Consider the following 13,371-nt stretch of genomic DNA (forward strand, 5'->3'; position numbering starts at 1 on the left):
CGGGAAGCCTTCGCCAAGATCATCCGCCAATTCCCACAGACCTGAAATATACGTACCTGATGTGTTTACCGAATTTCGGGCAGCAAATTTCGATTGATTTCGTCAAAGAAAAGGGCTATACAGACGATGATGTAGAGGGATCAGCTAAGACCTTGAACAAGCGCATGCGCATAAACACCACTGGAGGCGGCCCGATGGCCTACCGTGGCGTACAGGACGACTCAGACGCGGCCAACAACGACAACGCTAGACAACATGGCTCATTCACGTAAAGGGAGACCACAAGAACACCTACAGATCTTGCAGTGGAATTGCCGTGCATTTCTTAAACGAGCGAAGACCCTCCAGAATTTCATAAACAAAGCCGTAATAGCGCCGGATATAATTTGCTTGCAGGAAGTCGGTCAGAAGCCGGCAAGAGTGCAAGAATATTACACCCTGTTCGAACCAAAAAAAACCTCGCGTCGCAATGCTGATTTCCAAGGCCGTCACGGCCGCACTGAGCCATTACAACCATATTGAAACACTGCTAATATTATTAGAATTATACCGCAAGATCGGCGCAAGGAGCACACTCATGCTAAACGTCTACAGCCCACACAAAAACAGACGTGCAAATTTTGCCGGAATCTTAGTAGAGGTCGAGAGCATGGCATGCAAAGCTCACGCCGTGTTAGTGGGTAACTCGAACGCTCCGAACATGACTTGGGGATACATTCAAGACACTTTCAAGAGACGCTCAATGGGCGCGAAGCGACAGACGTGGTCTACCAGCTTATTACGCGGCCGTCGGCGCCTACCAGAGTCGGCAACAGCTTTACCAGGACACTAACTCTGACCTTACGTTAACGCTCAACGTTAGGCGTGACATCGGCGAACCTAAACGAAAACTCTGGACAGCGATCACAACATTATTAGCGTTGCGATACAGTCACCAAAGATTCGTCGAGTAATCGAGGGTGACGGGGTACTGATAGAGTGGACAGCTTTGCGCACGCGCTCACTCCCGGAGCACCCGCCGGACGATTTCAAAGGCTGGGCAGACTCGATTCGCGACCCGCACGGCAAATTCGAAAAAGATGGAGGCACTAGCGGTCAATCTGCACCTGCTTCACATTGGAGAGCAGACGGAGCATGTTAAGAGATGGCAGATGCAGCGCCTGTACCGATGCCTTTACAGACGAACAGCCTGTCTGTCGAAACAGGCAAACGAATACGCGGCAAAACTTGCCGCGTCCGGCTGGTTCTAATTTTGTGGGTCCCTCAGAGGTAGCCTGGGTACCGCCCGGACGTGCCAGATACTCAGGAGAATGCTGGAGTCGGACAAAACGAATCGGCCACGAATAGAACTCTTGAATGCATTGCACATTCTTTTCCGGTGACGGATAGAGAACTGCTATAGGTACTCACAGAGAGCTACTACGGCGGCGCGGACGTCCCGCCTTGTCCCTGAAATACAAGGGTCTGGAGAACGTCGAATTCGACGCTCCGATAATGCTGCAGGGAGTTTACGCAGCTGCACAGGCGGCCAAGCAAACCTAGGCCCCGGGATCGGACCACATAGCCAACGCAATGATAAGGCAACCCGGCGGGGAGATTGTAGATCAGATTACGACTCTAACGAAAGTGCTGGTCGCGAGGTCATGCCAGTCGGAATGAAAGGAGGTCAAGATCCTAACCGTGCGACAACTGGGAAAGACTCCAGCCTTCGGGACAATGCAACCCAACTCGCTCACGTCTTCTATGGGCGAGCTTTTTGAGAGGGTGGTCCACATTTCCTTCAGTCGTCGTCAAATTCCCATTCACTCCTCTTATAACATAGCGAACGTTCCCGTTGAATGAATACCTTGGAGTTACCTTATCTAGCAATATGTCCTGGAACACGCACATTAATAAAGTCACGTCATCAGCTAATAGAACTTTGGGTTTCTTAAAGCTACATTTACGTAACACTCCGAGACACGTAAAACTACTTGCTTACAAAACATCAGTCAGGGCTAAGTTAGAGTACTCATCTCCATCTGTAACCCACCCGGAGTAAGTCTCACTAATACCATAGAATGCGTTCAAATAGTGCTGCTAGATTCATTCATGCTTCGTATTCATGTGTAATCAGTGATTCATCCCTCAAAGCCGAGTGTAACTTATCACCTTTGTTTTGTCGCCGACGCATTGCAACCCTCTCTCTATTTCAGAAGTTCTTTCACCGGCCACTTAATTTCGCTCCTTACATTATGCCTGCAGCTCACATATCTGATCGCACTGATCATGTGCTACAAGTTCCTCGCACACGTGCCCATATTAAAACATTTTCTGCTTCATTTTTTACCAGAGCAGCAACATACTTCAACGCGACTATCACCTGCCTGTCCAGCTTCATGCATAACATATCAAATGTAACATCGCACTGATCGTTGTGCCATAATATTGTGCATATATAAAAAAACCACCCCTTATGTAATACCCCCTCAGGTTTCTTAAAGAAATAACATCGAAATGAAATGAAAACAATTGTGCGTGAGAAGACAATCCGTGCCTGCGGCTGCGATGGCATTTTGCCAAGAATATAATAGATGGACGTCAGCTTATCTGGAGTTTGAAGGCGAAAAATTTAAGGTTCAAGCATTGGTGGTGCCCAAAGTCAATTTTAATTTTATCTTATCAAGACCTGATATGAAACTCATGAAGATTAATATGCCCTGAAATTCCTCACCATAGGCAGAGGATGTCATGAACTTCATATTGCCCAAAAAATAGTGATCATAAAGCGTCTTCAGGAGAGGATGTACCTTTGGAAGTTTTCAGAGCTTGTCTGCATTGGCACACATCCAGAAACCACAACAGCCATTGAGATAGCTTTCTTCTTACGCGACAGCACTATAGTCAAGAGAAAGCCATATAGCCTAAGTCATGAAAAAAAATGGTATGGTTAAAGCAGGAGCTTCAGGGAATGCTGGAGGGTGGGAATAATCAGGCCTTCTACTTCGTGTTTTGCCTCGCCTATTACGATTGTTCCGGAAGAAGATGGGTCATTTCGCATCTGCACAGATTATAGACTTGTAACCAAGCAAACAGATCTCTTCCCATATCCAATGCTGAGAATTGATGAAATAATTCATGAGACAGGAGGGCGTCAAAGGTTTATCCACATTGATCTATGCAAGAGATATTGGAAGGTACCACTAAGAGAGGTTACCAAGAAATTCAGAGCATTCGATATACCTTCGACATATACGAGTACAATAGGCTGCCGTTTGGATGGAAAACTCCGGATCATGGTTTCAAAAGATGATGCATGATGTGCTGAAGAACTTCATCGGAAAATTCTGTAATGTGTACGTTGCTGACATAATTGTATACCTGAAAACAAGGGAAGATCATGAAGAGCATCTGGGAAAGGTCCTCGAAGCCCTCAGCACTGCTAGACTTTAAGAAAAGTGAATTAGGTGAATTCAGTGAATTAAATGAATTAAGAAAAGTGAATTCTTCTGCAGCAAACTGGTATTCCTTGGAAAAATAATTGATGGAAGAACCAAGGCACTAAAGAGGATAGCGTTCAGTGCATCATGAAGCTGGTAAAACCGTATGACATTAATTCTTTAAGAGCGTCCTTGGGCTCGCAGGCCAATCCTGCGCGTTTACTATGCGACAAAAACTAAATGTCTCACTGCACTGACACAGAAAGGCATGCCGTTCGTATGGTCCGAAGAATGTGAGAATAGCTATATGGAGCTTGTACAAGCCATTTCATCCGATCCTGTGCTGACACTCCCGGACTTTGCTTTGCCGTTTGAACATTCCACGGACGATTCTCATTACGCTGCTGGAACCATTCTTTATCAAAGAGATGAAAACGAACAACCTGGCCGAGAATTTAAGGTCATCGGATATTAATCTTGTACATTCACGAAACCGCAAAAAAAACTACACGAGAACGGAAAGGAATCACTAGTGGTCGTAATGGTCCTAAGACACTTCAGAAGCTACCTGGAAGGAAAACACCTCAAGGTATTCACGGATAATCAGGTAATAACATATCTCTTGGAGCTCGCACTGCCAAAGGGCAAAATAGCCTACTGATTGAGCGAGATTCAACAATTCAGCTTCGACTTAACGCATGGACCAGGTCAGAGGCATCAGGACGCTGACGCATTATCCCGACTCCACGTGCCGCAAGAAATTTCGAAAGGAAGTATGAACTTGATGCAAATCTGCGAGAAGTTACGCTAGAGATGGAGCTGCGCAAGGGAAAATTCTACGTTTCTGAAACAAAAGAGCCCACAGTCCTGAAGTTATTCACAACAGTCCCCAATCGGGAGGACATAATGAATTTTGGAATACCTACTGCAAGCTCACCAAGAGGATTACGTGTAAAAACATGAAAGTACATGTTGCCAAATATGTCAAGACGTGTCAAGAGTGCCAAATGGCTAAATCAATATACAAGCAACGTGGGAACAGAATTGTACTGCCCGAATACTCAACGAAGTCATTCGAAGTCATCATCTTAATTTTGCTGAGCTCAAGGAGAAATTGTAATCTTAACTGGGATTCATAGCGCTAAAACGACACAAGGACGAGGAAGAACACGGGACGAGCGCTAACTTTCAACAATTGCTTTATTTGCAGTTAGTAAGCATATATATACTCACTGGGAAAGGCACTGCAAAAGACACACTGAGGAAAGAAGAAAAGGAAAAACAGTCATGTAGCTACTGTGCCAAAAGTGCAAGCTCTTTCTTGGATAAAAGAATAGACGGCGTGCTAACGCAATCATCACATCCTCTAGCTATCTCTGCTACTTCGACAATTTCCCTCGTTATTTTATTCCTGTGGCGATACACAACACCTAACCTAACCTAACCGTCGTCGAAGGAAGGCAACTTCACGCCTGAGTGAAGAGCAGAGAGCGGATGACGAAAGAAGGAAGAAAGAACTAAGGGACAATCAAAAGGTGGCTGTAATTCCCTATTTTCATAGGGTTTCCCACAACCTAAAAAAGTAGGGCAACGGTCGGGTGTAAACGTTGTCTTTACAGCACCTAACAAACTTTTGAGTTTGAGTGGGCTGAGCTGTCCTACGAGGAAGCGGAAGCCAGTTTGCACTACTACACACAAGGAACCTTTTGTCACGTGCACTCGGAACGTAGTGTATAAGATTCCACTTTCGTGTGGGAAGTACTACGTGGGCCAGACGGGCAGATGTTTAAACGTGCGGCTGGCGGAGCATAATAATAAAGTTGAGAGCACCGCAATAGATGGGCACCTGGCTGCCCACTGTACAAAATGTGACGCGAAGGAACCATGCTACCCTCTCTTTAAACAAACTGTTGTTGTGTATCGCCACAGGAATAAGATAACGAGGGAAATTGTCGAAGCAGCAGAGATAGCTAGAGGATGTGATGATTGCGTTAGCACGCCGTCTATTCTTTTATCCAAGAAAGAGCTTGCACTTTTGGCACAGTAGCTACATGACTGTTTTTCCTTTTCTTCTTTCCTTCAGTGTGTCTTTTGCAGTGCCTTTCCCAGTGAGTATATATATGCTTAATAACTGCAATAAAGCAATTGTTGAAAGTTAGCGCTCGTCCCGTGTTCTTCCTCGTCCTTGTGTCGTTTTAGCGCTATGAATCCCAGTTAAGATTACAATGACCTACCAACACGCCCAAACTTCTTCCCTGCTAACGATCAAGGAGAAAAGTGAAGGCGTTAGAAGAACTCAAGCTTTTCTGTTAGCCGTGGATGAGTGCACGCGCTTTGTTGCGTCAAAGCTGGAAGGGAAGATGCGGACTGCGTCATATTTCTTCTCGAGCGGGACATCTTCAAGAACGCTAAAGTAATTGTTGCGGTCAATGGACCAGCTTTTAGAAGTGAGAAATTGCGCAACTGGGCTGGTGATAAAAACATCGCGATTCGCTACCCAACACCATATTGTCACCTGAGGCTAACATCCTGAGGCTCATTATATCGCCGAGCACGTGATCCGGGACCTCAAAATGGTTATCAACCTATATCCAGAGTTTAATGGAGGATGGAAGCAGTGTTGCACCACAACAGGTCGTACGCCGCAGGCATTGGGTGCAGCCCGCACTTTGCTGCATTCGGCACTATTCCTTGGTTGCCGGCTGACCGATAGCTGGGCTTAGTCGACAGGGTTGATTTAAAGAAACATCCAACGACCCAGCTGCAGCGACAGAAATACCGGATGGCTTTGAAGATGCACTTTGATCGCTCCAAAACAAAGATGCCAGAGATCGAACCTGGATCCATGATACTGGTGCGAAAAGGCTTGGACTCCATTCACTGGCCCATACTCCGTCGTTAAAACAGCTAAGTAACAAAGACTGTAGAAGACCATTCATATACCACTTGGTCCATCTTGGTGCATCTAATGGACCAAGTGGTAGAGTTATAGAGGCATCTGTAGGAAATGTGCTACCATATTACCATCGTCAGGGTAAAGACAGCCGGCCGGGAGAGTGTAGCGATCCACATCGCCAGTGGTCAGGGCGCAGGAGAGATGGAGAAGATGACGAAGAAGAGAAGCACGCTTAAGGATGCCTCAATCCACCGATAGAGTCACTACGTTTACGTAGAAACTTTGCATATATCACAGTGTGCTACTTCTTCTGTCAGCCCCCTTGTGAATTTTGGCTTCTCTTTCTTGACAGGCAATTTCATAGTTTTCTTGTGGAGAACCAATTTAGCTGTGGAATCGGCCTAGATACCTCCCAAGATGAATATTCAAGTATGTGTTCTGTATTCCTTAATTACGCAATGCCTCCATGACTGCTGGTATCTCTACTGAATAAAATGTCTTTCTATAATATATTTTTTATTTATTTATCAAAGTAACCTGAGCGCCAACAAGGCATTATAGAGGGTGGGGTTACACACTGAACCATTTGAAATTATGAATATGTTCATGCAACCGATGAACATCAAAAGCAACACAGCGACAAGCGATGAAAATAAAAAGGAACAACCTAACATAGCGCATCAAATAAGAAGTATAAAACACTTCATAATGAAAATGTAATAAATAATAGCTGGGAATAGAAGACAGAGTTGGAATAATGGTGGCAACATGGTTGGATATCCGATTCTAAACTGAAATTGTGCGCGGAACAAAAAATAATTTCTGAACGTCTCTGTTCCGCGCTTGTATTTTCTAACCTTTCTTGTGTGATCGATTCGTGGAGAGCTGCAAAGCGGTAGAAATATGAGTTGTCTCTGTCTATGCCAGTTGTAGAAAAAAATATATCCTGCGCCATTCGTAGTCTTAATTTTCCCCTCCATTTTTCGAGCGTATCCCATCCAAGGCTGCCCTTCGCCAGGAACATGCTAAAATGCCACATGTGACTGCTAAGGACAAACCTTATGGCTAGATTCCTACCCCTTTCTAGTTCTTTGATATATATTTTTTAACCATGGGTCCCATACTGTACAAGCGTACTCAAGTGTGGACCGGCCCATAATTTGGTGCAGTAGCTGCTTAGTTTCTTGCGTTTCGCCGCAGGAAACCTAAAACTTTACAGGCTTTGCCTGTGACGTGACGTATATGCATGGTAGTCCCCCGATAAACATGTTGATAAAAACACCTTAGATATTTAAGAGTCGCTTAGCAGAGTAATGTAGGCGCCATTTATACTATAATTAAACTCATGAGTAATGTTTTTCGGCTAAATGACATCCTTACAGTCGTCTCAAAGTTCGCGTGCACCTTATAAGCGTCACACCGGTGAAAAACTTTGTCTAAGTCATCTTGAAAAGAAATGCCTTCTTTTGGCTTTCGCATTACTCTGTATAAAACGCAGCCGTCTGCAAATACGAGCAATTGCAGAGAAGACGGCAGACCGTTACCGATATCATTGATGAAATTTAAGAACAGCTGTCCCAGCAGTGAACCCTGTATTATCCCTGGTAAGTCACTCTAACCTCATGCGAGCATACGTCCTTAATAAGTACTCTCTGACTTCGTGTAGTTAAATATTGTTTAATCCATGCGCTAACCCATGTGTTTATATTGAAGCATTTTTACATTTCGTATAATAATCAATGAAAAACGAGGTTGAAGGCTTGTCTAAAATCTACGAGTATAAACACTGAATCAAATATGACACCCTTATCTAGTGCACTTGTTAAGTCATGTTAGTTGGGTGACACAAGAGCGGCCGTCACGGAAACGATGTTGACGGGGAATCAGCAGGAAGTGTGCATTCAGATGTGTCATAATGTTAATAAAAAGGAAATGTTCAAATAAAATATACACGCCACACAAGTGAGCTAAATAAGCCTCTGTTTGGAAACATTGTTGCGAAGGCCTCACTTGTGCACGGGAACAACGTTGGACAATATACAGCCATTAGGCAGCGCGCTCTCGTCAAGCGATTTTCGGAATATGACGCACCAATACGAGGCCGAATCAAAAAGTCCTTGCCCGTGTTTTCTTTAACACAATTACGGCTGCAAATGCGAAGTCAACCTATCCATGACCAGCGGTGTAGCTTTCTTGAACCGGCCGGGCATCTGTCGGTAGCTCCACGGCACGGTGCTGCTCTAAGTTGTCGAAGATGGTGGTTCTGCTTCACGCCTCCACACCGTACGAGCAACTAAGTGTGATTCACTTTCTATGGAGCAAAGTACGAACGCCCATCGAAATCGACAGGGAAATGAAGCCCACGTATGGGGAAAGGTGTCTCGGTTTGGCAAGTGTGAGGTGGTGGTGTTGCGAGTTCTCAAAACGCTGTGAAGTCTTCTTCTGCTGCCTTCGATACTTCTAGTTCCTTTAGTTGTAATGAAATTCCGCACTGAGTAAATCTGATGTAGCCCATGCGTTCTGGTGGTAACTTATCAAGGAAGGGTATGGTTTCATCTTTGCCATTACTGCGCATATACACTGAGCCAAAAAAAGAGTTCACGAATTTTGCTTTAGTGTAGCGTGTCTTTAGCTTCTCTTGAATAACAGTGCCATCATGGCTAAGGGATGGTATTGTTACATCGTTCTTTTGAATCGCTTTTAGAATTCGCTAGAAATCTTTGAAATGAGAAGAAGAAGAACGTAAACTTTATTATCAAATCGATAAGATTTGAGTCCGGCGTATTTTTAGTGGGTCTGGGCACCCGCCGCGGACGCGGTTCCGAGACCTTGTCTCGAAGCGGCTTCCTCGGCTCGCTGGATGGCCCAGAGCTGTACTGTCAGGTTTGAGCTGAGCAGTGCGGTCTTCCAACGCGAGCGGAGGCTGGCGGTGGAAGAGACGGAGGTGTCGGCACTGCCCTAATTGTTTGTTATGTCCTGACATTGCCATAACATGTGATTAAGTGTGGCAACCTCGCCACAGGATGTGCATCTGTTTGTAGTGTACATGTCTGGATACATGGCGTGCATGAGTCTGGGGTTTATGTAAGAATCAGTTTGTAATTGCCTGTAGTGTACTGCTTGCGCCCTGTCTAACCTAGCGTGAGGGAATGGGTATACGCGTCTCTGTAACTGGTAGTGTGTCGTGATGTCGTGGAACCTGGTCAAACGATCCTCCCACGCCCAAACGTTTGCAGTACCCCGCGGGGGCTCTTCCTCCGATGATGCTCGGTGAGTGAGGCCTCGAGCAACGCGGTGAGCCGCTTCGTTGGGGGTGCTCAGTCCAGTATCCAGTTCAAATGAGAACCGTATAGAGATTTCTCAATTACCTGATTTATGACAAGGGCGTGATTCGTTGTTGAATATCGCTTCCAGAAGCTACCCTGTTGCCTTCACTGAAGCAAAATGGTGCCCTGACTCTATTGGAAATTGTATGTTGCGTGTTTCGTAAATGTAATTTTCTACGAACCTGTTAGAACCCGATTGAACTGGTGCAGACAGCTTCGAGCTTTTATTATTTTTGCTCTGGAGCAGAATCAGAACCGAACCGAAAAGTACGAACATGAACCAAAGTCAGAAGATTTCAATTCGACGCCCTGATCGCAGTGCTTCTGCATCCGACGTGGTCACCATTTAGCTTTCGTATGCATGCGTTCAGGTGTAATGTGATCGTTGTTCCTAAGTTCGCTGCGAGCACACCACGTCACAGAACCAACGCCGGCGACGTGCTTCCAGATGCTGACAACGTTACATAGAAATTATTCAGAAGACAGTGATCGTTACCCATCGATGCTGCCTGTAGGAGTTCCTGAACTCTTTCAATACGTCGGAGGACGAAACCATCAATGATTTCGGATGAAGAGAAATAGATGCCGGGTTCCTGCGCCTAAGAGGAGCGTTGGTTGAAGTTTTATTCTGCGAGGAATTGCAGCTCGCAAAAATTTTGATTACGGTAGTTTAGTGCCCTGAAATGGAGCCACTACGACATTTTGCGATGAGCCTAAGAGGGTGCGTAATGAGGCTTCGTCATGCCAACCAAAATAAGATGGGTATGTATGATTCACAGGTGCGTTTTTTCGTTAGAAGTTTCGATAAGGTCGGGAAGGGAGTGGTGGGGGTAGGAGAAGGGGGATGTCTTAGAGAAAGATGAGACTGCTACACTTGAAAATAAAGCACATGAAAAACGAAATCCGCTGTTTCCAGCTTGTGGCGGTCTTGAATTGTGTCCAGAAATTCCCAGTGCCTTACAAAAGAATCCATGAATTCCAAGAAGTAGAAGGGAAACAAGGGGCGCTATAACGGAAAATGATTCTAAACTGTTTTGATTACAAACTCCTGACGTCAAGTGTAAGTAGCCACCGACGCAAGCATCGGGCGGTGACCCGCAGCGCTGTCTGTACAACCCAATCCAACACTCTCCTCGTTTATAGGAGGTCACCTTTGTTCGCTTTCAAAGCCAATAGCATTGTCTACACTCACTGGTTTTTCTTATCTAATTGGCTGACAAGAGGCAAGGAGCACGCTGTAGTGGAGAGGGTTTCGATGGGGCCGAGCCAGCACAGGGAAAATAGATAACCGCATGAAGAGGGTGGTGGCGGCTTCTCCGATTGGTCCGCTTCGCCTTACTTAGCTTGCGGTAGCTGGTCGAAAATCGCGGCGGCGTGCCACGGAAGGATAAGAATGCCGCTAAAACGGATCCTCAGCAAGGAAGAGTTGGCAGAGCGATCTCGTATGCATGCCGAAAGGGCTCGATAACGTTTCACTGCCACGAAAAAAGGTTTGTCATGCGCAAATAAATACATGCTCACCGGCAGGTGCGAGTACCGAGGGCCTGTGCGATCGGCGGGCAGCCATCTTCCATTCCTTTCGGAACGGGGCAGTCTCTGGCTACTCAGAAAATTTTTCAGTTTTGTTCGCCATAATAATGCATTTTTTGCGTACATGGCACTTTGACGTGTGAGTTTTCGCGGTTTTGTGAGGTCGCGTGACAGACAGGCGATGTGGGCGTAGCCAGAAAACATTGGACCAATAGCAGAGGGCTAATGGTGAAAAGGCGTCGAATCAGGAATTATTATTTTCTTTTGTGTGGTTCAATCATGCATAATCACTGTGTACACGTTATATCAGATGGGGGGCTATCGCGTTTTTCGTGACGTCGCGTGACTGACAGGCAAAGTTGGGAGTGACCCGAAAATCTTTTGAACGATCGTGGAGGCTGATTGCAGAAATTGTAATAAAAACAGTTTTTTTAAACAAATATTTCGTAATCGCCAACTGAAAATATACGTGATCACGGACGTGTCTCTGCTGTATCACGACAATGGTTCGTTCTGGCAGGTAGGCCTACGAAAAAATGTAAGCGAAGCGAATGCTAAGTTAACAGATTTAAGGTAGGTCTTCTTTTGAGGTGTGCTAGATTTTATCAAAGAAAATCCATGTAATTTCATTATATCAAAATAAAAGTAAATGTTGAAGTGTTAAATGTTGATTTGCATTTTCCAATAAATTTTTCCCGGTCGCTCTGCTTGAATGTAAATACAGTTTTATGGCGTATCTTTGACAAGGAGCGTCGGGCTACCCCACAGCAGTAAAGCTGTGCCTTACCTTTTCCTTTCGTTGCTCGGAGCACAAGTTTTTCGAAGGAGAGATCCCGTGAATTGGCGATGTTTCTTGCTTCCAGCTGCGGGTAGCGGCGAATGAGATAATCTCGCTTCTCACGAGAACCTAAGTAAAAAGAGAGAACATAAAAAGGTTTTGCCATCAAGATGGTCTTTTTCTAAGCGAAATTTTTATTTAAAAAAGTGGTACCACAAGAAACGCAGCCATTGTTGAGGGCTACTACCATGTATAAGAAAGTCTATAAGTCGGCAGCCTCAATATCCACGTATGGTGCTGATTATGACGGGAATTAATAATTGCGTGAGGCTAATTCAGCAGTAGTCAGGCCTAAGCGGTAATAGACAAACCTGCGGGGACTCCGCAGTGTTGCCGCGGTTGTAGTAAAAGGTAAGCGTGGTATCGGATAGCACGACTGGTCTAGTCTTAGTTGTCAGACCACATGTTTAACGTGCATGGAGCTTAGTAGAACGTACACGACGTTTCTAGAAAAAGTGTGCAGTGCAAGAAAAAAAAAACAATATGCTTATTGGAGCATATGGAATATGAATATATTGCATACTGGTTGCTATGTTTTTCTAGCTGAATATATTTGTTTCATGCTGGCACTCAGCAAACGCTCTCAATTACATGACCCTTTTCGCTGCGATCTCTTGGGCGCTTCCATGTTTGATCACGTGGTGGCACGTCCATTGCTTGCCTCAACTGCCTGCGTTGCCTCCTTGTTTACAATGGAATTGTATGACGCCGGCGCGGCTTAGAAAACCTCTATTTTCGGAGATATCGTAGACGGTGACTAGGTGGACGACACGAAGCTTTGATAACAGCTTCAGAAAGCATGCAAAAGCGCTTTCGGGGTTGATTAAGCCATGTGCAAACTGCGCAAGCAGCTTATATGGTGCTTGTTCTAAAAGCGGGGCTAAATATGTATTTCAAGCTATCCAAACATTCTTCTCATGAATTGAATCAGGATTAGTGTGTTTTGCTCTTTGTACTATATTTGGCAAATAATTTGAAGCAGCGGCTTGTCAGTTTCTGACTCAATGAAGTTCCTCGGTGCGACCACTATCTGATTATTTTCTGCCTAATCGCTCGCTGGTGTGCTCAGTTCTGATGGATTTGTTCTTGCTGCGCACAAGGCTTGAAACGTAGCTATCCTGTAAATTGTAATGCCTTGTAGCAAATATATATTACAGCTATAGTAACTCGCTTACTCTTGTGGACTGTCACGAAAGCATTCAGCTTCGACCATTCGTGCGCCATCGGTGTAGTCCGTCATTCATTAAGCGTATACAGTGTGCACATATCCAAGTGTGCGCTCATTCACTTATTCTTGATACGTCGGCGATAGAGTGGGCGTAAGTTTTCCTGCCATTTGGGACAGATCTGTATAGATAACGT

At 45.1% G+C, this 13,371-nt stretch overlaps 1 protein-coding gene across 1 annotated transcript in view; it reads right to left on the minus strand.

The window, feature by feature from the left end:
• The window catches only part of LOC119444325 (fatty acid synthase-like), a 223,276-nt gene that overhangs the window by 26,049 nt on the left and 183,856 nt on the right, over positions 1-13,371 (minus strand). The window contains 1 exon segment of the mRNA XM_049664542.1: positions 11,959-12,078. Coding sequence (XP_049520499.1) covers positions 11,959-12,078 — 120 coding nt within the window.

Source organism: Dermacentor silvarum, chromosome 3 (genome assembly GCF_013339745.2).
Source record: "Dermacentor silvarum isolate Dsil-2018 chromosome 3, BIME_Dsil_1.4, whole genome shotgun sequence".
Taxonomy (NCBI): Eukaryota; Metazoa; Arthropoda; class Arachnida; order Ixodida; family Ixodidae; genus Dermacentor; species Dermacentor silvarum.